Raw genomic sequence first — 26,812 nt, 5'->3', positions numbered from 1 at the left:
ACCAGAGTCTTATAAAATGATCACCACGGTTACTGCTGCAAAACAAAATCCAGAGCCACCTCAGGGGCTCACTGCAGAGTAAAATCCTGTGAAGATCCTTGTGTTCAAGTCCTATTACAGTGCAAATCACTGTGCTGGGAAAGGGCATACAAAAGTTTACTAGGCCAAATTCTGCTCTCAGTTAAATGGGTAAGAGGGCCAGATCCTGAAAGGTGCAGAGTGCCCTCAACTCCCACTGGCTTCAAAAAGAATTCAGCATGGCCTGGAGGTGCTCGACAGTATCTGTTTCAGGTCCAAGTTCAAAATTCTGCCAGGTTTCACTTCTGCTTTAGGCTCAAGGCACATTTTGGGATGTGCCCGTATTTGTTTTAGCAGTGGAACTGAGCATTTGCTAGGGACACGCCCTTGTATTTTCCCTCCCACTTGAAAATACTCATCATACTAACGTGAATACATATACTTCACATGTGTTTCTACTTGCGTTCGGGCCAGCACACCTCTGAACAGTCAGTCCTAAATCACTTTGCAAATGTAAGCATGTGCCAATCAGAATACAGAATGCTGTTCATGATGAATTCCGTTCAAAATCTTCCAGCAATTACCAAGCTAAGAGTTATGCTGTACAAGCCAATAACTGCCATTCCACTTTCAGCTGCATCTGCTCTAACCTACAATGCATGCGAGACTGCACCATACCCTGCTCTCAGGACTCTGGGACTGTATTTGGATCAGCCGGAGGTGTTCTGTGGGACAGAGTGCATACAGCTAGACAGAAAGTTGGGGGCAGCAGTGCAGCACATCAAATCACGGAGGCTTATCAGCAGGACAGGAAGGCAATAGACTGCTACTAAGTGGGATAATTAAGCTACTTGCAACAACAAAATCATCTTTTAAAAAAAACTAACTGGGCCATCGTTTACCGATTTTTTGCAGAAGGACTATTTTACTGATACAGTTACAATGACACAGGGCAATAAACCTATGTAAATAGTCATACTTACTCAGTCCCAGCTGAGCAATGTCTTCAAGTTCAGCTTCTGTCTTTGCTGCCGCAATAGCATGAGGCAATTTCAAGGTGAATGGCAGGACATCCCTTGTTTTAAAAAAAAGAACAGTATTAGTAATTTTTGCTGTTATTTCCATATTTTAAATTTTTCATTATCTCCAGCATATGCAATGACAACAGGTCAGATTCTCATTTACAGCAAAGCTACTTTGAACTGCTCTGGCAGTTGAAAGGGGCCATAAAGTGATATGATGTAATCAACAATCCTTTAAACCCCATTGGTGTAAAGAAACTTTAGTGTAAATGAGAATCAGTTCCCCAATGTTCCTTTCTTCTGGACTGACTCTCCCTGTTCCACCCACTTTTCCTCTTATTATAGCAGTAGCTTTTTCTCTGGTCTTTTAGAGTACATCAGTCTGTTTATTGAAACATTCATCTGCCAAAATCAGCACTTTACCCAAAATTCCTATTTGTGAATAAAACTTGAGTTTTGATCCAATTTAACCTCCAGTTTTCAAAAATAACCTGAATGGGGATTTAGGACAGAGAATATAGAAGTGCTTGTAAACTCTGTCAGTCTGAACATACCTCTAGTTTGAAAATATTTATTCCAATAAATACAGTTACATTCATACTACTGTCACCATATCTGTTTTCTACTCAATATGTATTAAAATAATAAATGGATGTTTACATATGGGACTCCACAGATGGTACTTAACTACAAACCACATTGACTATATAAATCCTTTGAAACAAGAACTTAAGAATTACTTTGTCTAAGTACTTTGTGTAAGCACTTATTACATCGTATATTAAATCTTTTCTCTACCCACTTGTTTATACTTGTACCAGTGCATTCTTAAACACCAGAGCCTGAAAAACTGCAAAATTTGTAGAAGTACCTATGTAATGATAGTAAGTAAATAAGAACTGGTCGTGTAGCAAAAATATCCTACACACTTTTATGTACATTCAGATACAACTGGTGTCACTACAGGTGATTTATTTTCAAAATTGTAAGCATACTGAGCATCTGGCGTAATACAGACAACAGCTTTTTGATCACTGAATTGCCATATTTTATGTTTACACCCTCAAAAATCAGCAACAGCAAACTCCAAACAGATGAAAATCACAAACATATGCAGTGAGTTGACACACTTACAAGTAATTGAAGGGACACTGTCAACATCTCCATGGGCCAAAATCTGAACTCCATTTTAATCTAGGGTGGAATGTCTCCAAATGCTAACTATATAGGGTAAAATTCTGATCCTCCTTAAGGCTATGGCAAAATTCCCATTGATCTCACCGGGACACAGCTTTCACTCATAGGCTGAGATTCTCAAAAGAGCCTAAGGAAATCAGGCACCCAAACCTTACTGAATTTCACTGTGACTTTGGTACCCAGCTCTCACAGGTTCCTTTGCAAACCCCAGCTGTGTTTTTTAAATTCTCTATTCTTGTCAAGAATCTATTCTGTGTTTTCTTTGGCCATGTCTACACTTACCAGGGATTGACACTGCTGCAATCGATGCAGCAGGGGTCAATTTAGTGTGTCTAGTGAAGACCTGCTAACTTGACTGCAGAGTGCTCTCTGGTCGACTCCAGTATTCCACTGGAACAAGAGGAGTAAGGTAAGTTGATGGGAGAGCATCAAGTTGATGAGAGAGCAGTATGTCCATCTAAGCTACATCGACTCCAGTTCTGTTATTCACGTAGCTGGAGTAGCGTAACTTAGGTCTATTTATCCTGGCAATGTAGACAAGGCCTTAGATACATTTGCTCCCTCAGCTGCTCTGTCACAGTCACTGACTACAGCTTCCCCCAGTACTGTGCATACTCCCACTTACATCCCACATGCTGCCAAGACACCGTCTGAAAAGGATAGGAACTGGAATGGTTTCTGCTGCTTGAGAAACAGCAAAATAAAATGTTCATCAAAGAAAGACATTGGCAGGGAAATAAACCACAAGCTTCTAGGAGCATCTTGCTAATGACGGAGGGTAAAAAAAAAAAAATCTATTAAAACCCCTGGATATGATTTCAGATGAGGGTGTCTTTATGAATATCCAGGAGTAGCATTTTGGAATAGTTACAGCTGTGTGGGTTTGCATCACCCTTCGGTTTTCTCCTCACTTTTCTTTGTCTTTCACTGTATGAGGGTGCAGCGAGAAAGGAAGCAGGGCTGCAAATTAGTGTACAGGTGCAGTCTTGCATCCACCCCTGCAATTTCTGATTTCTCCAGGCAGGATGATTCCATGAGACTGCTGGGCCTTAACTGGAGATTCAGGTTCAACCTTGCGCCGAACAAAAATTAATGTAAAGCCCCATATGGAAAATTAAAAGCCATTCTGTAGAAATCTCATTTTAAACAGAGTCTGAATGGGGATGAGATAGAGGACCTTTCATTGCTAGGTTACCAGTTTCAATCCAGTCTGGCTCAGCCACTCTCTGAGTGCTAAGTTATTTATACAAATGAGCTTGTCTTTTACCGTGTGCATCTACAGCATCTAACACAAAGGGGTCCTGATCTTGGGGGTTCTGTGTGCTCCATAACGGTAAATAACAACAGCAAACTTGGTGCTCTGAGTCTCCACTGGTAAATAGTCACACTGCCATAAATCACCACCATAACCAGCAATAACTGGCAACCTTGTTGGCAGTCTGAGCCAAGGAGATCGAACTCTTCCCGCCCCCCGTCCTTAGAACAGATTCCCCTAGAGATGAAGTTTGGCCTGGCTCTACCTGTTCTATGGCTAAACAAAGGACCTGACTCCCCAGAGCTATCAATCTGGGACTTGTCACAAGTACTGAATTCACACTAAAATGAATGTAAGGGGCACATACCAGGCACTTCAACACACACACAACACACAATACACAACCAGTGAGGCAACTGTTTAACACAGGGGTGGCGAACCTGGGGCTCTGGAGCCAAATGCGGCTCTTCAGAAGTTAATATCCGGCTCCTTGTATAGACACCAACTCCGGGGCTGGAGCTACAGGCGCCAGCTTTCCAATGTGCCGGGGGGTGCTCACTGCTCAACCCCTGGCTCTGCCTCAGGCCCTGCTCCCACTCCACCCCTTCCCATCCCCTCCCCTGAGCCTGCCGTGTCCTCGCTCTTCCCCCTCCCTCCCAGAGCCTCCTGCACGCCACAGCTGATTGGGAGGTGCGGGGAAGGAGGGGGAGGCACTGATTGGCAGGGCTGCCGGTGGCCGAGAGGCACTGGGAGCAGTGGGGAGGGGAGCTGATGGGGAGCGGTGGACGTTATTACTATGGCTCTTTGGCAATGTACATTGGTAAATCTGGCTCCTTCTCAGGCTCAGGTTGGCTACCCCTGGTTTAACAAGACAATCATAACACTGAAATCTGTCAAAACTTTCACATTTTCTCTAAAGTTTACAAACTTTTTGGCTGTCCTGCTGCATAACCCAGTCTAGTCAATGAAGTGTTCTATACTACTTTCTGCAATAATGGTCACAATCCTTTGTTAGTCAGTGCCACGTAAGACAGTGGGTAACAAGGACTTTCTTTTGTGTTTTCTTAGCTTCAGTTCATGCTCTCTTGTTATTTAGCCAGTTATCCTTTAAAATGGTCTACTAATATTTATAGATTAGTAATATTTATACTAGACTTAAGGTGGCTGGCAGTCTAGGTACTTATCTAAGCCAAGAAACCAATGGAAGTCAACCCTACCCAACCTTGGCAAAGGGAGATGATGAAGATGATGAATATTTATACCATATTTAATCAAGAAAATCCTTATGGACGGTTACTTATTTTTAAGGATGGTCTAGCAAACGCTACTCAAAACATAACATAATACAATCTTACCTGCTAATACAGTAGAAAGCGATGAGCCTGAATAAATCAGCAAAACTTATTCCAGAGCCCTCCAATGAAAAGGCTGTAAAGAAAGATTATGAAAAAAACAGATCAGTCTTTCAATGCACATTCCAAGAAACCAGGCTTAATATAAAGACTCCTGGCTTTTGCACAGCGTAAGTAGTAAGGAGTTTGCAGCATCAAACTGACTACTGTTTTGTTAATCAAAAACAACTGTGTGGAGGAGGAGTATGTGTCTCGGTCAAAAACATTCTAGTAAACATACTGATAGTCTGGGCGGTGGGTTTGTTTTTTTCATTCCAAACATGTTCTAATCCTTGGGAAATGAATCAAAGGAGATTAAAATTGCACAACTTCTAACAGAACAGCCAGTCAACAACTGAGACCATGTGTTATTCATAGTACTAATACAGACAAGTTAATTAAAAATCTCTCTCTCTCTTTGCACCCATTTTTTGCCTCAATTACATTAGCAGCAATACAGTAACCACTAGTAATGATAGGTGGCAAATCTATGAATCATTCCCCTTTTAACAAAGCTCTCCAACCAAGTCTGATTTATACTAATGCCTTGTGATGGCTATTACCAATTGTTTAGCTAATTTTTTTTCTAATAAAATTGCACTAGAACTTTTCTAAAAATTCAAACATTGCTATTTTAAATGCTCAGAAATAATAAAGACCTTTCCCATGTAATTTCCACCATGGTTTTGTATTGATATCAATACATGTTTACAGACCACGGATAAATACAAAAACAAGTTGGTGCAACAACATTGACTTCAAACCTGGAGCCACCCATTCCGGTCTGTAGTAAATGTCACTCTGAGTAAAGAAGCCATGTAAGTAAAGATTCAGGGTAATAGTAATGGATAAACATGAGAAAGAAAAAAAAACTCAATCACATAAGAACACTATAGAAAGATAAAGGTCTTTATAGCTTTTCCTTCACAGATCATTCCTGAAAAAGGCTGCTTAGCTGAAACTCTGCTGCTAAATTTCAACCCCAGTTTTCAGCATGTTGTTAAGATAACCCCTTTGTTCTATCTGCAGCTTCCAAACTGTGCTATAATCTGAGGAAGATACAGCTTCCTCTTTTATTCTCAGTTTTACCTAGAACTGTTTTTCACTCCCTCTTTTCATAGAGATCACTACAGCTTTGTTTTGAAACTTACTGGAACCCAGCCTATGTTTTATTTCTAGTAACTAAGGGTATGTCTTCACTACCAATGTTAGAGTGCTGCCGTGGCATCGCTTTAACGTGGCTGTGTAGTTGCAGCACCAAAAAGCACTGTAAAAAACCCACCCCCACGAGGGGAGTAGCTCCCAGCACTGGTGCACTATCTACACTGCCATTTTACAGCGCTGAGACTTGCATCGCTCAGGGGGGTATTTTTTCACACTCCTGAGCGAGAAAGTTTCAGAGCTGTAAAGTGGCAGTGTAGACAAGGCCTTAGACATGGAACAAATAATACTTGCATCATCATGAAAACCAAGGATTATTAGAAATGTTTCTCAATGGGGTTAAATTTCTGATTGGTGAAAATTGTTTTTAGCTCTGAGAAACAAACAACTAAAAATAATACATAAACCCAGATTCTCCTTTGTGCCCAGGGCAAAGATGTGCCAGAAGAGAAGTCACCTGGTGGAGGGTGATGGTGGCATCATCAAGGAAGGACAGTTTTAAATTCTGGTGGGGTTCTGTGGAAGACTCACAAGTGGAGACTGCCTATAACAAGCAGTGAGGCCCCCATTCAGCAAATGCCTTAACTTTAAGCATATGAGTATTCTAATTGACTTCAGTGGGACTACTCACTTGCTTAAGGCAAGTTAGGCATATGTTTGAATCGAAGCCTTAATCTGCACATTGTCCACCCTCTCCAGGGCCAGCCCCACTCACGAGAAGGTCTGCCCAGATGGCTTTGGAACCCACAGCAGAGTGGAGGTTGTAGGCAGCTTGCACTGTTATTCCCCTGACCCTGGTTGATTTTTTTGCTGCTTACAGCCTAGAGCCCAGACACTGGGTTTCACCAATGCAAAGTGAATCTAGCCCATACAGTATAGCAAATGACTCCCATAATACATGACTTACTATATGTGCTTTCTTTTATTGCAAATTCCTTGAGGCGAGATCCAAATTCATTAGGTAGACGGAGCGAAAGGACTTTCTTCTGCATTCTTGTGGATTTCCTAACCAGAAAGATCTATCAAGAAGGAAAAAGAAATACAATTTTAGAAATCTTTGTTATAGATGCTTTTCATAGATTTTAAGGCCAGAAGGGACCATTAAAATAATCTAATCTGACCTTCTGCATAACACAGGCCAGAGAACTTTCCCAAAATTCCTCAAGCAGATCTTTTACAAAAACATCCAATCTTGAAGTAAAAATTGTCAGTGATGGAGCATCTATCATGACCTTTTGTAAATTGTTCCATGGTTAATTACTCTCACCATTACAAATGTATACCTCGGTTCCAGTCTACATTTAGCTAGCTTCAACTTCCAGGCATTTGATCGTGTTATACCTTTCTCTGCTAAACTGAAGAGCCCATTGTTAAATATTTGTTCCCCATTTAGATACAAAGAGCTCCATCTATTTAGTTTATCACTACCAGCAGGTTTTCTAATCCTTTAATGACTCTTGTGGATCTTCTCTGAACCCTCTCCCATTTATCAACATCCCTCTTGAATTGTGGGTACCTGGATACAGTGTTCCATAAGTGGTCACAGTAGTGACAAAAACAGAGGTAAAATAACTTGTTTACTCCTACTTGAGATTCCCCCATTTATGCATCCCAGGATTGCATTAGTTCTTTTTGGCCACAGAGTCACACTGGGAGCTCATGTTCAGCTGATTATCCTCCACACCACATCTTTCAGAGACACTGGTTCCCAGGACACAGTGCCCCATCCTGGAAGTGTGGCCTACATTCTTTGTTCCCAGTGGTCTACATTTACATTTAGCTGTATTAAAATGCACATTGTTTGCTTATATCCAGTTGATTAAGTGATCTAGGTCGCTCTCCATTACTAACCTGTCTTCTTAAATCCAGTAACTTATAGTGGAATTAAACTACATCTTTTAGAAAGATCCCATCTTCATTTTAAAAGACAAAGTGACAAAGTATCCATTATATCCATCTGTACGCTGCTTCAATGGTTAAAATTACCCTCACTATTAAAAAAGGTGAGCTTTATTTCTAGCTTGAATTTGTCTAGCTTCAACTTCCAGGGTTATACATTTTAAAACACAAATGCAATACAAATATTTGAGGATGTAAACAGCTATAATTAAGAATGCAAATTTCAATCCCCCAAAATATGTTTAATAAAATGTAAATTTTGATTTGATTACAGGGATAAGAGAGTTGAAAAACTCAATCTGGAATGTTCAAAGGAATTTAAGTGAGTTAAGGTGCCCAATTCCCACTGAAATTCGTTTCAATTGAAGGTTTGTTTTTTTAAAATGGATTTATAAGCACTTTTCTGCTCCCCTCCCAATGTTCATAAGGGGCTTTTCATCAAGAAATAAACTAACTTTGGTCCCAGTCTTGCAAGCTGCTTTTCACATATTTGAGGAATAATCCATGTAAATCAACAGGGCTCCACATGGACTGAGGTCCACCCACACGGAGCTCACTGAAGGACTGGAGCCTGACTGTAGAGGGGAAACAATTACACTGACTACACAAATGCTGTCACTGACACAAAGTAAACAAAAGGAAGAAAAAATGGTTGTCTACTAACTGCTTTCAGCTTAGGCACAGTATTACTCATAATAATGGAAAATCAACATTTTCAGACAGAAATGAGCTATTCAAATTGATGATGGCCCTTTTAGGCCTGAGGCCAAGTGCGATGTGCTGATAGTTAGAAAAATATTTTTGTTTGTACTTGTAAGCCTAGCAGGTTGGATTCTTTCCTGCACAGAGATCTGCTGAGGGTAGGAGAAAGATGAGGTGCTATCAGAGAGCCAGATAAGGCTCCCCAAATTAACATGCTGCATCTAATCCAGCTCCAGCACAGGCTAGAGAGATCTGGAGAGAGATCTTGGAGAGTCCCCAAGGCCCATACACCAGCCAAGAATTAATGGAGTGCAGCTGCACTCCACCCTGCCCACTCCTACCTCTGACAAGCCCCCTGGGCCAGGAGGTGGGGTGCACCTAGAGAACAAACTGGCTACTCCAGCTTTACACTAGCCGAGAGCTCCCTCAACTGGGGAGAAAGTTTAGCTGGGCCTAGGGTCCAGCCCAGCAAATCTAATAATAGTGTGACCCATTGGTCAGTGAGCGTTACAAGTCCCTCCTCTGTGCCTGATCCATAGAGAACATGAGTCTTCTACAGCCCCAGCGAGAGAGGCAGCGCTCTGTTGCTACATCAGCTCATGTTTTTGGCCCTAGTTCAATCCACGAAGCATCAGCCAAGATGGTGGCTATCACGTAAGGGGGATGACTCATCCCAGACTCGAACTGCTGTGGCCCTAAGGGATGAGCTTCCTTTCATGTATGTAACCCACTGGTGAGTGTGTGCTACATTAGGAAGAGATACTTTAAATAAATAAAAACATTTTGAAGATTTGTCTCTTACTCCAGGAGGCTGGGACTGCAGAATTTCCACTGCTTCAGCGTCATTCAGGCCAAGCTGTAGCCACACAGGATGGGTGTGGAGAAGTTTATCTAGTATGCTGAGTTTATTGGAGAGGCTGTCATAGCCAGAGTCCCGGGGACAGCCTTTTAAGTCCTTTTTCTCAGGACAGACATTATCCATGTCCTTTTCTAGGCTATGAGGAAGAGAATTAAACAACAATTAAAATGTAGGCAAGTACATTTCTCAAAGAGCAAACAATTCTACAAACAGGGAATTCTCTTAAATGACCAAACTGGGCGTATCTCCCTTACTAGGTATTTCTGCTGTTGAGATTTCATATCACTAGTACTGACCACAAATTCTCTTTAAGAGCGAGTTATAGTACATTACTGTCTGGTGGACAATAGCCTTTTGACAATAGCAATTAATTACAAGGAGCTACTATACACACCCATATGCATGCCTGTCTGTATTAAGTAGGGTATCGTTTTTAACAGCCATTCCTCTCATGTTCATGTTAAAGGAGTTTTATTATTATTATTATTCAGATATTTTTATTCCCATCTGGATCCCAAAAGTCAGAACCTGCAGAAAACTTGCCCCACTCAAGTCCATTCAAAATGCGGCTCAGTGCTCTGACCATGGCAGTCCCCTCTTTGCACCACTCAGCTAGCACTCCCTTTTCCTCCACATGAAGCAATAGGTTCTTCTCTTTGCTGTTAAGGCTCTTCATAGCTTAGGCTCCCCCTAACTAGCCACTATTAATCTAGTGCTCCTGTCACTCAGCTTCTCCTTCAAACACCTCTATGCCTTCTTCCTTGGTGACCCTTATGGATGGGAGAAACCCCTCCAAAACAATTCAAACAATCCTCCTTAAGACTCACCTGGACTGTGATGCCTACAAAATGCTGCCAGCCGAGGACAATGAGCTGTGACTATCACTTACAGTGCAAAACTGGCTTGTTTCACCAGTCCCTCATCGTCCCATTTACCCATCTGTTGTGTTCTATCGTAATCAAAGACTGAATGCTTTTTGGGGCAGGGACTACTTTTGTCCTTCCTGTGTGTACAGCCCCAAGCACGATGCGACTCTGATCCTGACCGGGGCCTGTCAGTACTAATGTAATGCAAACCAACATGGCCTGCATTTTAAACCCACTTTCTTCCAGCTTCTCTATCAAACATTTTACTGTGTGTCAAAGTGAGGCCTTTCATCACTACCCTTTTTTAAATGTCCTTGCCTCGCAGTTGAAAGTAAACAGATAAACAGATGTATAAAGTTTAAAGCTTTGGTTCTGACACTTAATTCTTCCCAAATAGGGAAAGAAGGCAGAAGCTGGTCCTAAAAGGGGAAGTTGGCAAGCTATCCTGAGTTAAATTTATTAAGTGGTGAGGTAGCAAGTTATTAAAATACTTGTTTAACTGAATAATAACAGCACGCACTGGGGCTGCTGATACTACACACTAAAACATGCTTGCAAAGAAACAAAACCAACTCAGCACTGTATGGTTGTTTTATTCAAATGTTCTTTATCAATTCCAAACTTTTGAACATGCAGTATGGCTTGCACATGAATGTCTGCACTCCTTCCTTATTTCCCAATTAAAGAACATCCTGTGATTCTTCCCTTGTTAGAAACAATTACAGAACTGCTACTTTGGTAGCTGATCTCCTGATGCAGAAATTAGACCAGGCACAGGAAAACTCTGAGCACAAGTGCTGTATGCCCTAGAGATCAAGAGCAGAGATGTTCCCTCCGAATGAGAGAACATGGCTCTCAAGCCTACCAGTCACACCAGACTACGCTGTGACTTTAGGATCTGCCCTGAGTAAGAAGGGCTGGCTCGTAGCTGTGCCACCCCAGGAGCAGATCAGAGATCAAACTGTAGGTCACATTTCCTCCATGCTCCCTGCTTGTTCTGAAGGGGGAGCAAGTTGTTTCACCTCTTTTCATGGAGCAGCTCGTTCTCCACAATGCACCCAGCCAGAAGAGGCGAGGCAGAGTCACGCCCCACGCCACATTGCTCCCCCACTCCTTGACTACTTGCTCACAGCCAGGACAGCTGGACAAAAAGTCCCAGTTCCCCCCACTACGGTCAAAGTCTGAGAAGAGAAATGGGGTGGGGGGGACTGACTCACTCTTATCGCATGGCCAAGCAAGAGCTACAACAGTTATTAACATTTTCTATTACCAGTGTGTCCAATCACCACCTGCCTGGCTTGCATCTCCCCATTCCCCTACCCTCCATGTCTGCTTGTTACATTAGAATACAAGCTATAAATAGAGACAGTCCCTTTTATATTTGCAAAACACCTAGGCTGCTGTTGGTGCTGCCAGAAACAAATGATTTGTTATAACAAGTTACAGAGATTTTTGACTTCTGTGATCATGGTAATGTTTTCTGAAGCTGTAACTCAAAAGAGCCTAACACATTTTCTGCAGAAACTTTCTGTTTTTGCCTTCAGAGCAAGTTAGCAGTACTCAAGCCAAATGAATTTTCCAAGCCAGAGTTATATGGGGGCTAAAGAAGATCTTTTTAATAGAATCAGCTGCAAACTTAACTGTGTCAAGACTATTGCCTTTTGCCTACTTGGGTGGTGGAGATAGAGGGAGTGAGTTTTACTGCTTGCTTAAGTAACTATATATAAAGAGTGCCAAGGGGTATGTGTGTGTGTGTCCTAGCTCCCCACTTATTTACCGGTGGATTAAAAGCAACTCAGATCTTAATGCTTCCAAACGCATGGTCATACACGCTCTTTATGCTATATGTAAGAAGATTAACCTTGACACCTACTTATTTAAGCCAGAGAGTGTTTCTCAGAAGCTCTAGCCACACAAACCATTTCACATGCCAGGTACAGGAAGGAACATAGTACAGGTGTCCACGCCTCCGTGACCTAGATACACAAAATTAAACTGCAGAAGCTCATTGCAGCTGTTTATGTTGCCCTCTCACATAGAGACAAAATATTATGGATACAATCAGTGTAAAGTGTCTTTCCACTCCTACCAAATGCTCTCTCTTATTCACATGAATTAATGCTTCAGAGCAGGATCAGCAGTGGCTCATCTTACCGACCCCACACAAGTTAACTGGGAACAAATTGCCCTTTTAAAATGTATAATATTCCCTACAGGTTTTCTGTATAGTAGATGGAAGGAAGAGACACCAGTCATCCGTGAACCAGTCATGTGTGAACTAAAATTCCAAGAAGACCAGTTGGCAAATGATTAAACAACCTGCAAGTCATCTATGTACAGCTAATTTAATAGACACCAGGGGACAAATCCAGCCAGCCATTTACACCACTAGAAAGGCACTTTTACACTGCCATAGTATGAATGAGAATCAAGCCCCTAGTCCAGTGGTTCCCAAACTTTTTCTGCCACTTGTGCAGGGAAAGCCCCTGGTGGGCCGGGCCAGGTTGTTTACCTGCCACGTCCGCAGGTTCGGCCAATCGCGGCTCCCCATGGCTGCGGTTCGCTGCTCCAGGCCAATGAGTGCTGCTGGAAGTGGCGGCCAGTACGTCCCTCGGCCTGCGCCGCTTCCAGCAGCTCCCATTGGCCTGGAGCAGCAAACCGCAGCCACTGGGAGCCGCGATTGGCCGAACCTGCAGATGCGGCAGGTAAACAACCCGGCCCGGCCCACCAGGGGCTTTCCCTGCACAAGCGGCGGAACAAGTTTGGGAACCACTGCCCTAGTCTTTGCATTTCCTTTAAGAAATGGTCCACAAATCAAAGAAATAAGGACTATTCCAGAGAGAAAGGGGTTACAGATATACAGTCTAAACTGGAGAAGCGCTGAAAAACTCCTTGGGGCAGGGTCTTGTTATGTATTGTTTCTTTGAAAACAACAGTACCTTAACAATGAACAATAGAAAGTTAAAAGGATATTTGACTGAGATAGCAGATAGTAAAAAGTTGCTACAACATAACTTGTGCAATAGCAGCAAATAATTTTTAAAATGCATTACATTTTACTATTTAATGACTCTCCCGGTGTTTTATAATGTCGTCTTCTGTTGATATTCAAGACTAGTGCCAAGTAAAGCAGAAAACCAAAACAAACAAAAATCTGCATGGAAGTTCTGTAGGTTTGAGATAAAAGTATTACAGATTCTGGTATGTTCTGCACTGATTATGTTCAAATCCCCCTAGAAAGATTTATATTCTCCCTAGGTTTCAGCATAACTCACATGGGGACTAAAGAAAACCAGGTATTTTGCCTAGTTTGTTTATGTTCATGAAACCCCACAATGATGTGGGAAATACCTGGAAGGTAAGAGCTGAAATGAATAATTAGCTGTATCCTATCTACAATTAACTCGTGGTAATAAGTCCACAGCGCACGTTGAAACTTGTAATCAGTATGATCTACTGCCTGTAAGCAGAGGGTTAGAATGTGTGTCCACATCCATGTGCACACCTCTGCCACCCAACGTGACTGTTTCCCTTGGGATTGTCAGCTATAGTGGCTTTTTCGTCAGTTTCTCAATCCCCTCTGGATCTCTTGCTTTGACCCTGTAACCTGCACTCCTGACTCTGGTTTTTTCATTCTTAGTCCCCCATAATCAGTTCATTTCAGGCCTCTGCAGGCCCTTCTTTACCTGAAGGAGCAGGCCTTTAAGTTGCTTTTGTGATCTCTGCCCATCATTGCCTAAGCTCAGATGACTTGCTCCAGCATTGTCAATACAGACCACCTCCATATACAGTATTTCTCTTTGTTAGTCTGGGAAGTGATACAAAAAACCCCCAAACCAAAATAACAGGATTTTGTTGTGCTTAGCAGCCATGTCTAAGCATTCTGGGCTATGGAAATCAAAATTTCAGTTCTTGGGCAGTGAAGACAAGAAAGCCTCACTGAAGCCCTCACCAAAACTGCAGAAACTGAAATCAACCAGTGTTGATTTTAAAACACCTGTAGTTAGAAATCTAATATGAGATCAGTGGTATCTAAGAAAAAGACACTTTTTCAGGAGAGGGCACAAAAGAATAGCTGTTCTCTTATACAAATGGGGGATTATACAAACTTTAAAGGTTCTTGCCCATTCCTAGGCCAAGTCTCTTCTTAATTCCTGCAAGCTTTACTGTGCCAGTTTATCCCTTCCAGAGAGAAAATGCAGAAAATGATCTTCTCCGAGCAAGAGGGCAGGACAGACGTACCCCAAACACGGGAGATCTGGCTGGTCTGCTGTTCATATAAACAATGAGTTTAACCCACAAAGGTTAGGAAATTCAGAACTGAGTCCTTATTGTTTCCCGGGACTGTTACAAACAAGATGGTGGGTCTGATTCCCATTTACACAAAGGCCCTATATACCACCCAGGCAGCATAAAGGAACCTTAAAGTGATCTTTAAATTTAATCCATGCTCACTGTAAAGTCTGTTGTAATAACTTGGCCTACAAATTTACCCTAATTGTGAGCTCAACTGTAAAAAGTAGGGCTGTCAATTAATCATAGTTATGTCACGCGATTAACTCAAAAAAATTAATCACCATTAATCGCACTTAACAATAGAATATCAATTGAAATTTATTAAATAGTTTTGGATGTTTTTCCTACATTTTCAATATTGATTTCAATTACAACACAGAATACGAAGTGCACAGTGCTCACTTTATATTATTATTTTTATTACAAATATATGCACTGTAAAAATGATAAACAAAAGAAATAGTATTTTTCAATTCACCTCAGACAAGTACTGAAGTGCAATCTCTTTATTGTGAAAGTGTAACTTACAAATGCAGATTTTTTTTTTGGTTACATAACTGCACTCAAAAACAAAACAGTGTAAAAGGTTAGAGCCTACAAGTCCACTCAGTCCTACTTCTTATTCTGCCAATCGCTAAGACAAACAAGTTTGTTTACATTGACAGGAGATATTGTAAATAAGAAGTAGCCAGCAGTGTCACCTGAAAGTGAGAACAGGCATTTGCATGGCACTATTGTAGCCAGCATTGCAAGGTATTTACTGCCAGAGATGCTAAACATTCATATGCCCCTTCATGCTTCGGCCAGCATTCCAGAGGATATGCTTCCATGCTGATGATGCTCATTAGAAAAATAATGCAACAATTAAATTTGTGACTGTACTCGTTGGGGGGAGAATTGTATGTCTCCTGCTCCATTTTACCCACATTCTGCATGTATTTCATGTTATAGCAGTCTTGGATGGTGACCAGCACATGTTCGTTTTAAGAACACTTTCACAGCAGACTTGAAAAAACGCAAAGAAGGTACCTATGTGAGATTTCTAAAAATAGCTACAGCACTCAACCAAAGGTTTAAGAATCGAAGTGCCGTCCAAAATCTGAAAGAGACGAGGTGTGGAGCATGCTTTCAGAAGTCTTAAAAGAGCAACACACTGATGCAGAAACTACAGAACCCAAACCACCAAAAAAGAACAATCAACCTTCTGCTGGTGGTATCTGACTCAGATAATGAAAATGAACATGTGTTAGTACACATTGCTTTGGATTATTATCAAGCAGAACCCATCGTCAGCATGGAAGCATGTCCTCTGGAATGGTGGTTGAAGCATGAAGGGACATATGAATCTTGCAATGGCAGCTACAACAGTGCCATGTGAATGCCTGTTCTCACTTTCAGGTGACATTGTAAACAAGAAGCAGGCAGCATTATCGCCTGCAAATGTAAACAAACTTGTTTGTCTGACTGATTGGCTGACCAAGAAGTAGAACTGAGTGGATTTGTAGACTCTAAAGTTTTACACTGTTTTGGTTTTGAATGTAGTTTTTTTTGTACATGATTCTACATTTTGTAAGTTCAACTTTCATGATAAACAGACTGCACAACAGGAATTTTAAAGGGCCATTACTGATGGCACATATTTCAGAGACATGAATTATGCTGCTGTAGTTGTAGTAGCAATAATTGAGCTGCTGTCCCTTCCTGAGTCCAAGGCCTTGTGTAAAGGCATCTACACTGCTCTGCAATTCAGACTCTGGGGGTGTGAACAGCAGTTGTGCACTAAAGTGCTGCACTGTAACTCCCCTGCGTGGACCCAGCAGGTGTGAACTAAAAGGTTCCTACTTCGCATTAATGCAGTTCTGTTTGAAGAGGACTGTTAATGAGAACTAGGAACCTTTTAGCTCATGCCTGCATCGTCCACATGGGGGAGGTACAGCAAAGCACTTTGGTGCTCACTGCTGTTTACACCCCTGTAGTCCAAACTAATAGGAAGTTTAGATGTGCCCTAAGTCTAAGGCCTTGTTTAAGGATTTGCTCCAATAACAGGTATCAGTGCAGCTACACTGGTCCAACCTGGAGTGTAGACAGATGAAGTAATTGTTTGCACTAGTGCTCTGCGTCACTGTCTGCCTGTACTAGGGACTGTGCTGGTGTAGCTCCGATGACTGTCATTATAGCAAAGCCCCAGGCAAGACAAGCCCTAAGAGGATAGTGGAGCTTTCCCTCTTAAGCATGCACATGAAACACATGGAGTCTTTTCCCTCCTCTGTAACGTTGGGTATGTCTTCACTGCAGAGCTAACTCGGTGATCAGCACCTGGGTCTGAGCAGCAGGTTAGCCTAGCGCAGGTGTGAGCAGGCACACTGCAAATTCCTACCCAAGTTACTGTGTTCTCCATCCGAAGAAGTGAGCTGTAGCTCACGAAAGCTCATGCTTAAATAAATTTGTTAGTCTTTAAGGTGCCACAAGTACTCCTGTTTTTTTGTTGTTTTTTTTTGCGGATACAGACTAACACAGCTTTCTACTCTGAAACCTGTGTTATCACAGGCACTGTTCTCACCAGTGTGTTACTGGAACTTCTGAGGGCATATCCCATGGCTCTCCATGCTGCAATAAGCTGAACCACTCAATCATTTTTTCAGTAAGCTGGGGGAGAACCTGTCTGTCCTTCTGGGCACAAGGGGGAACTATGGGAAGGCACTGGAAGACTAACAACCTGAGTGGTCTAGCCTATGTCCTCAGCAATGTAGCCAGGTTACCAGCCCAAGGGTAGCACTGTAGCCTACAGCTCCAGACAGGCCAGCTAACCCAGGTTCAAGACACCACCTCATTTGGATGAGAGAACTGTGTGTATGGACAGAAGGATGGCTGGGGCAACACTTCCGTAAGATCCTGAGTTAACTCTGCACCAAAGACATACCCTCTATTTTGTGCTTGCTGATGCATTTGTTCTTTCTTTCTTGGTCCCATTCCTCAACTGGTTTCCAGGCCACTTTGACTTTATCTCCACTCCTCAGATGCTCGGATACTAGGATGAAGGGTACCATGGTCTCTAGACAGAGAGACAAACAGAGGCCCTGTGTCTCAAATCTGACTCTGGAGCGCTCACACCTCCTTGACAGTGCAGCTTAATGAAGACTTGCTGCCAGCTCTTCCTTTAGTCATCAGACATTCTGGACCCCAGCTCCTCAAGGGGACTTCACTAGAGCGGAAAAGCTGCACAGCAGTCAACGCAGCAACTGGCTGCATAACTTTCCAGTGTAGCGTATGACAGCAAGTTCCTCATAGAATAGTGGTGATGTGCATTCTCCCAGCCTGTTTCCCTCTCATCCACAAGGGTCAGGGCAAGGTTGGGGGAGGAAGGAGGTGAGAGGGAACAGAGCTGCAGACATGATTGTTTCCTCTCCTCCACTCAGGAAGGGGTAGCTCTGTGATGAATTTTCTCCATGCTGCTATGATTGGAAGGAAATGAATGGAACCACGGATTTAAAAAACCTCTGCCAGATGACACTAATATGGACAATATACCTTAGAATACCACACCATGAAAACGATTTAAATACATTATTAATTGGCCCTGACAAATGTAAAAAATATTTAGACATAAGGCTGCCAGTCTCTTAATCAGTTTAAAAAAAAAACAACCCTTACATGAGACTCCATTTCAAAGAGGCAGGGCCAAATTCTGGCCTTATCAGGACAATAGCGGGGGTGGGGGGGGAAAGCGACACATACGGACAGAATAGCAGCAGTCAAACAGAAAACCCCTGAGCTGTCCTGTAGGCACAAAGCAGGATGGCTCAGAAAGCATGGAGAGCAATGGGCTTTGTGGCGCTCCTTACAGCTATACCCCTGTGTGCCCTTCCCCCTCATGCCTGTTAATGAAAGGAGCCAACTCACAGAAGGTGAGGCAACACTAGCTACACTCCCCAAGATGCTGATTACATCTCTTTAAGACTTCTTTGTGCCACACAACTGCTGAAATGAATGGAAGCTGAACTTCACCATTTGAACATTTCTTTGGAGCGTTTTAGAGCACAACTACAGGTACTTGCAGCTGCTACATTTCTAAAATCCTGGCTATTTGAAAAGCGGTTAAGATGATTTAAATCATTTTTAAAAGGAAACCAAACAAATACACAGACCTCTATTGGCTCACAATTTGTATATTACATTTTCTCTGGATTCAAATTCAAGTATCAAGTTATAGATGCCTGAATGAGCATCCGCAATGAAAACAGCAACTAAGCACTAGCTACAGAGATATGAATAGGTACTGCAATAAGAGGTCATTGCACTGCCTTATAAAAGACCAGGTGGGTGAGGTAATATCTTTTATTGAACCAATAAAAGATATAACCTCACCCACCCTGTTTCTCTAATATCCTGGGGCCAACACAGCTACAACAAGGTTGCATATTATAAAAGATCAGTTAGTTAGAAACCTGCATATTTACTCAATACACTCAAAGGTCTGGATCTGTTACTTTCCTTTCACAACTAATATTTCACCTTTTAGGAGGAATAAAAATCCCCTAAAATTTAACATAATGGACTGAATTGTCAAACATTTCTAGATATCAGTACTGCTAAAAAAGATAAAACCAGAGAGGTCTGGCCCTAATATTTACCATACACTATCTATTTCCCTAGCTTGACAACAGAAAGCAATAGATTTAGATTAACAGTTACAATAACCCACACCTGCACTCTGTTTCATTTCAAAGAGAGTCAGAACTTTATTTGTACTGTAACATCTTTCTTAGCCTTCCCAAAATTCATCAGTCTACTGTCCATATATTTAAAGATTGTCTCAATTAAACTAACTTCACACACATCTCACAAATACTTTAACAACGTGGGTCACTTTATAGCAGTCGATACTTCACTATTACTAACCTGCAAAGGCAAAACTACCATCTGTTATCGTATGAAAATTCCATTGAATCTTCACAAAGTTGACTGGAGCAACGAATATTTCTAAAACACTTTACAATGTAAAAGTTAGATTCATCTCCACAGCCAGAAGTAATAATGTTAGCAGTTTCCGTGTTTAAAAGTGTATCTGTTTCCTAGGTTTTTGTTGTTTGTTATAAGGAACTGGGAGTGCACAAAGTTCAACTGCTTCTAAAAGAAATTAAAACAAATACACATACAACATAATCAGCAGACACTCCCACTGCTCACAGGCAAACGCCTCCATCACTAATCTACACAGCACCTACAACATTTTGCATTCGCAGGAGGAAAGCTAATGAATATGACAGAAATGTCAGCTTCCCAAATAAAGCGGCACGGTGAAAATAGGCTTTATGTTGCCAGGAGCTATTACCGGTATATTATACTTTTTAATCACCTTTGCAAATCAGTGGATCCATCTTCCAGCATGAGATCTGTCTGTACCATCTCTTGTTTCAGTTCTCCAATTTCTGAGGCAATTGTGTCAATGAGCTAGACAGGGACAAAAATAGTATGACGTCAAGCAAGCGGAAGAGGCGTGGAAACAGAATGGACAAGTTTAGTCACTGAACATTGCAAACCTTTTATCCCATTCTATTTGGACTTCCCTTGCAATAGAAAAAATAAGGGTAAGGGACAGACTGTACTTGTTCTTGGAGGCAGGACAATTGAAGTTTAACTGCAGTATATAACATCCCATGAAATTAGATCAGATTATTATTTTAATTAGATATATTAATACAGTAGTCTCAATAGGCACAAACATAGTAAGGTATTAATTTAAAAAAAAACAAAAACCCACATGGTTTGACTACTGTAACATTCAATTCTACAATTAAAAAAAAGTCCCATAAAAACATTAAAAAACCCCACAAACTTCAAAAGTTATTTCAGAGGTGCACAAAACCATATTTTCAGCATTCTTTGGTACAAAAATAAATATATTTGCACAAATAAAAGAGCAATTACTTTTTGCACCAACTCTTGGACTGCATCTGAACAGACCGGTTATTAGTTAAATGATGAAATGGTCCAGTACTTTAGCAGAGGGATCAGAATGAGGCTTCAGTTTAGGGTTACTGGGAAATCTCAGTGACTGTGCAACTGTGGGTATTATGGCCTATATGAATCCAATGTTTGCAAAAATTTTGCTAGGAAACAGCAGAAATTGATTCTCCCATCAAGTTTACAAGTCATAATCATTCAAGCCCCTATACTTTCCATAGGGATAGCATCAGAGTGTGCTTGGTACATGATGCAAGTGAGATGGAATAAATACAGAAGTCAGATTTTTAAAAAATAAAATAGCCAAAAGTAAGAAAAGCTTTAAAAAATAAACAAAACCCAGACCCTTTCCAACCCAACTCTAAGCTATCTTCTTCATCACATAAGAGGCAATATCCTAAAATCTCAGTAATATCGGTAGTCTTACAAGAGCAGTGTTTTCAAAGTGCTGTACTATTACCAAACACCATTTTCCCCATTGTGTCATAATCACAAAAAGACTTTCCTCTGACCTCAGACAGGCATGCCTTCTTTTATTGCCCATTATTATTTTGATCGATCCAAAGTCAAGGTTTCAGTCTACATTTAGATTAGAGTTCTCCAGTCCTGTTATAGGTCCCAGGGTTTATATAATAAAACTACAGGAAATACGGTACATTCTTCTATCTTTTCATAGGCTTTTTCCCTTTCAGGATCACAATCCTAGTAAGTAATCTTAAGTACCAGTGTACCACTGTTTTGAGAATTTACTGAAGAAAGACTTTCCTCATGTTGACTAGGGAAAATGTGCATAGTGAATCCTTTGACCCACTACAGTGAATTGGGAAAAAGCCTGGTGAGTCTCTAGGCATCAGAAGTAGCCACATCAACAGTGAAATTGTACTGAAGTCGGTTTCTCGCCCTACACTAGCAGGCAACCCACCTCTTGTGCCCTACACACCAATGGAAATGGCATCTTTACTGCCAAGAACACAGCTGTGTATTCAGTCGGCTTTTAATACATGGGGCCAAATTCATTCCCGATGTTACAATAGGGATGAATCCAGCCCAGGTAGTCCTGCTTTATATGATTAAAATAAAGAGTCCTTGTTTCCATAGTTGAAAATCTAAACTAAAAGATGTAGTTGGCCAAACCTAATCCAATTCTAGCATGTGGTCATGTATTTCTGAGGTTATAAACAGTGAACGACAAGCCTATCAATCACCCAGTTACTGAAAAGTGCTAGGTAGGAGAAGCTTCCTAGAAATAATTGGCAACCTGGTTGGTTGGAAAAAAGCAGGCTAGTCCTTGATAGACCTAGGTCACGAGGATGAGTGATCCCTTTGAGGTATTATCTATTTTATGTGCCTCCCATTATCACGGTATCTGAGCACATTATAATCTTGAATGCATTTATCTTCACAGCATCCCTGCAAAGCAGGGAAGTGCTATTATCCCCTATTTTACAGGTGGGGAATTGAGCCACAAAGAGATTAAGTGACTTGGCCATGGTCACACAGAAGTCTGTGACATAGCAGGAAATTGAGCTCAGATCATGTAGTGAGGCGGCCTGGCTCCCAGATGCACCTGAGGGGGCCGAGCCAGCACAGCCGCCGAAGTGGGCGGAGTCACCGCCACCTGTCCCCGCCCCCCGGAAGTCAAGGGGCGGGGCAGGAAGTATAAAGTCCTGGCCCCAACGCTCAGTTGCTGCCCGGCCGCTGGAGAGGACAGACGTGGGTGCCCGAGCTCCTGCTGAACTGAGCCTGCCCCGAGCCCGGTACCCTGAGGAGGACTGGCCGAGCCTGCCCCAAGCCCGGTACCCAGAGGAGGACTGGCCGAGCCTGCCCCGAGCCCGGTACCCAGAGGAGGACTGGCCGAGCCCACCCGTGCACCCATCTCCTGAGGAGCCAATGCTGGTGGAACCCCCTGCCAAAGCCACAACGACACAGGTACCAACGGAGGGGGATATTGGAAGTGGCCCGGGGATAGCTGACCCCAGTCTGGCTGTAGCCGACCCTGAGCCTATGTCAGTGTGTTGCGGCCAGGATCCCCACTGACTGCAGCGGATCCCCGCCGCTGCTAAGGCCCCGGGCTGGGACGCGGTGGAGTGGGCCCGCGTCCCCCCTGCTACCCTCCCACTCACGGGTGGCAGTCTCCTCCTCACCCCAACGCTCAGGCGTAGAAGCCTGGACTTACCTGTTGGCTGCTCAGCCCTGCCTGAGGGTCTGAGCCCTGTACCCGTGTTGCTGCCCCGCCCTGAGCTAGGGCTTGGGCTTTACAGACTTGAACTGTATTTGCTCAGCCCCTGCCTGAGGGTCTGAGCCCCTGAACTGCTGTGTGTTTGCTCAGCCCCTGCCTCAGGGTCTGAGCCCAGGACTACTGCCTGTTGCCCCGCCCTGACCTAGGGCGTGGACTTCAAGACTGAACTGCTTACTCAGCCTCCTGTAGTGAGGCGGCCTGGTTCCCAGGCGCCCCAAAGGCGAAGAGCGACCCCTCACCCGACAAGGGGACCCGGACCCTTACAGGGACCCGGACCCTTACAGATCACCATAGTCCCAGGCTAGATTTATTCATCAGCTAAACTAGTCAAGAAATATATATCCCAAGTCCTATACAACCTGTACGACTTACTGCACTTCTCTGGCTTTTATAACCTTATTGCTGTTCCTGACTCCACTCCAGTTTTTCCTCTCTTTCCTGTAATAAATCATAGTGTATCTTTTTTATGAATTGTCTTCAGGGTCTGCTTCCACTTTTCTTTCTCGCTTCTCTTTTTCCCTAAATTGTGCACACTACCTCCTCCGTTATATATTCTGTCTCTCTTTCTGTCACCACTTCTCTCTCCCACAATAAAATCTCACATATATTTATACAGGTATGCACAAAATACACACAGAGTGCTTCCCTCTCCCGTCACCCAAACTTACCCCATCATCTGTGCACTCAAACAACGAGCCTGGGAAATTTTTCCTGAGAACTAATTCTTCTAGCTGCAGACACAGACAAGAGATTCAGAGTTCCACTGTTCAGCAAATGAGTTACAGTAGAACCTCAGAGCTATGAACACCAGAGTTTCGAGCTGACCAGTCAATCACTGGTCATTTAGAACTGGAAGTATGCAATCAGTCAGCAGCAGAGAGGAGGGATAGCTCAGTGGTTTGAGCATTGGCCTGCTAAACCCAGGGTTGTGAGTTCAATCCTTGAGGGGGCCACTTAGTGATCTGGGGCAAAAATCAGTACTTGGTCCTGCTAGTGAAGGCAGGGGGCTGGATTCAATGACCTTTCAAGATCCCTTCCAGTTCTAGGAGATAGGTATATCGCCAATCCTTAGGAAAGGAAAAGCAAATACGGTACTGTCTTTAAAAAATGGTTACTCACCTTCTCGTAAGTGTTGTTCATATGCATTCCAAGCAGGTGTGTGCGCGCTGCGTGCACACCAGCCGGAAGATTTTCCCTTAGCAGCATCCGTAGGGTCAGCCTGGGCACCCCCTGGAGTGGCACCACCATGGCGCCCTACATAGGGGCCCGCCAACCCTACACCCCCTCAGTTCCTTCTTGCCGGCACTCCGACCGCAGGGCAGGAGGGTGGGTACTGGAATGGGTATGAACGCATCCCGAAGAACAACAGTTACGAGAAGGTGAGTAACCGTTTTTTCTTCTTCAAGTGGTTGTTCATGTCCATTCCAAGCAGATGACTCACAAGCCTGAATTTAGGCAGTGGGGTCAGAGTTCACTGTAGATTGGAGCACTGTGCGGCCGCAGGCTGCATGGTCTCTAGCCTGATGCATGATGGCATAATGAGACGTGAAAGTGTGGATTGAAGACCATGTGGCAGCTCTGCATATTTCCTGTGTCAGAACTTGAGCCAGGAATGCCGCGGAAGAGGCCTGGGCCCTTGTGGAGTGGGCTGTGATCAGTGGGGCAGGCACCTTAGCCTGATTGTAGCATTCATAGATGCAGGCCGTGATCCAGGAGGAGATACGCTGTGATGAGACGGGTAGCCCTTTCATCCTGTCGGCCACAGCAACGAAAAGTTGGGCTGATTTCCTGAATAGCCTGGTTCTTTCGATATAAAATGCTAGGGCCCTGCGAACGTCCAGGGAATGCAGCCTACGTTCCCTGCTGGAGGAACGTGGTTTGGGGTAGAACACAGGGAGAAAAATATCCTGACCCATGTGGAATTGGGAGACCACCTTAGGAAGGAACACCGGGTGTGGCCTGAATTGGACCTTGTCCTTGTGAAAAACGGTGTATGGAGGCTCAGACGTCAGGGCTCTGAGCTCCGAGACCCTCCTGGCCGAGATGATAGCCACGAGGAATGTGACCTTATAGGAGAGATACAATAGTGAGCAGGTAGTGAGGGGCTCAAAAGGGGGCCCCATGAGGGCAGAGAGGACCAAATTAAGGTCCCAGGCCGGGACAGGTTGTCGTGTATGCAGGAAGAGTCTATCCAGGCCCTTGAGGAAGCGGCTGACCGTTGAACGAGTGGCTGAGGGTGTCCGCTAGACTGTTTTGCACTCCCGGGAGGTAGGATGCTGTCAGGTGGATTGAATTCTGTCCGCAAAAGTCCCATAACATGAGGGCCTCCCAGCGTAGGGGAGAGAAGCGTGCACCCCCCGTTTGTTGATATAGAACATCACCAAGGTATTGTCCATGAGGACAGCTACACATCTGCCTGTCAAGGGGAATCTGAAAGTCTGGCAGGCAAGGCGCACCCCCCCACCTCCCTGACGTTGATGTGCAAGGAGAGGTCCTCTGGGAACCAGAGGCCCTGGGTCCTGAGATTCCCCAGATGCACCCCCCATCCCAGATCCAGACATGTCTGTTACCAGGGATAGGGATGGTTGAGGGCTGGCGAAGGATACTCACGCGCAGACCTGTTGCAGGTCAAGCCACCACTGGAAGGAGTCCAGCACTGCTTGGGAAAGCATCACCACAGAGTCCAGTGCATCCCTGGCTGGTCGGTACACGGTTGCTACCCAGGACTGAAGAGGGCGCAGCCTGAGCCTGGCATGATTCACCACGTAGGTGCACGCGGCCATATGCCCCAGTAACTTGAGGCAATTCCTTGCCGTAGTGGTCGGGAAGCGACGGAGACTGAGGATGATGTTGGACATAGACCGAAACCTGGACTCTGGAAGGTACACTCTGGCTTGCATCGAATCCAGGACTGCCCCTATGAACTCCATCCTCTGGACGGGAGACAGAGTAGATTTGGCCTTGTTTAGCAGGATGCTGAGCTTGAGGAAGGTCTGTCTGGTAAAGCCCACCTGAGCCTCCACCCGATCTTTGGAATGGCCCTTGATGAGCCAGTCATCCAGGTATGGGTGGAGGCATTTGTGCCAGAGCCACCGACATTGAGGAGACCAATGTGGACCTGGAGCATGGGCCATGCACCTGGCCCTGGGCCTGATGGTAAGCCCAAGGGGTCCAGAACGGCCACTGGGAGGGCGGTTGCCATTGCTGCTGCCACGGCGCCAGGTAAGGTCGCTGACTTCTTTGTGAAGCCAATCTCCTGCTCCTTGATCTATTGGAGTGGTAGGATTCCACCTCGGACTCCGAGGCTTCCAACTACGAAGACCGAGGAGGGGCAGTACCCACTGTCACTGGCGAGCGGTACAGAGCAGTCGTTCTTCTGTGCCAGTGCCGCCGGAGCCGCACAGGACGGGGACTGAGGCATCATTATAGCCGGCTTGCACCTCGATTGGATCGGGGGACGGGTAGTCCCTGGTGGCTCTTCCCTCCAGCACGGGGAGGCTGGTACCGGAAGGCTTAACAAGTATGAGGCTGCCTTGAACACCTCCGGCGTCAATGGGAGGCGCAAATCCACGCAGAGGTCCAGGGACCTGGACCGGTCCAGACTCGACTGTACCCCCACAGGAGCAGGAGTCGACGGAACTTTGGGAGGTGGCGCCTGAGGCGCGGCTTGTCCCACCACACTTGTGGACGCCACCTGCCTTTTAGGGTCCTGGTGGGGTGATCGGCCCCTCACCAGTCTCTCCTTTTTCACAGGCACTGGAGACGGTGATCGGTGCCACACGGAGGCCAATTTCCTATGTCCCAATTCTCTCCAGTGCTGGGACTTAGAGTTCTTAGATTGGGCCTCCTGTCTGGCTAATGGTGCCGGAGCGCTGTGTACCGAGGATGAGGCGCTACGCGCCGGGTCGGCAGGTTCGAGGTTCGAGTGTGATTGTAAGGCGGA

The 26,812-nt window shown here is 44.1% G+C and overlaps 1 protein-coding gene across 7 annotated transcripts in view; it reads right to left on the bottom strand.

Annotated features, from left to right (window-relative positions):
• The window catches only part of RIN2 (Ras and Rab interactor 2), a 115,059-nt gene that overhangs the window by 28,028 nt on the left and 60,219 nt on the right, over window positions 1–26,812 (bottom strand). For 5 of the 7 annotated variants that reach the window (XM_045010868.1, XM_045010865.1, XM_045010867.1 and 2 more), the window contains 5 exons: window positions 20,023–20,117; window positions 9,448–9,640; window positions 6,952–7,063; window positions 4,848–4,920; window positions 1,002–1,093 (listed from right to left, as the gene is read on the bottom strand). In XM_045010868.1, the coding sequence (XP_044866803.1) occupies window positions 1,002–1,093; window positions 4,848–4,920; window positions 6,952–7,063; window positions 9,448–9,640; window positions 20,023–20,117 (565 nt within the window). Of the gene's footprint in view, window positions 1–1,001; window positions 1,094–4,847; window positions 4,921–6,951; window positions 7,064–9,447; window positions 9,641–17,586; window positions 17,719–20,022; window positions 20,118–26,812 lie in introns of those variants that run through there. The other 2 variants (XM_045010870.1, XM_045010871.1) reach the window with 2 other exon arrangements.

Source organism: Mauremys mutica, chromosome 3, assembly GCF_020497125.1.
Source record: "Mauremys mutica isolate MM-2020 ecotype Southern chromosome 3, ASM2049712v1, whole genome shotgun sequence".
Lineage (NCBI taxonomy): Eukaryota > Metazoa > Chordata > Testudines > Geoemydidae > Mauremys > Mauremys mutica.
This window is presented reverse-complemented; position numbering and strand designations above follow the sequence as displayed.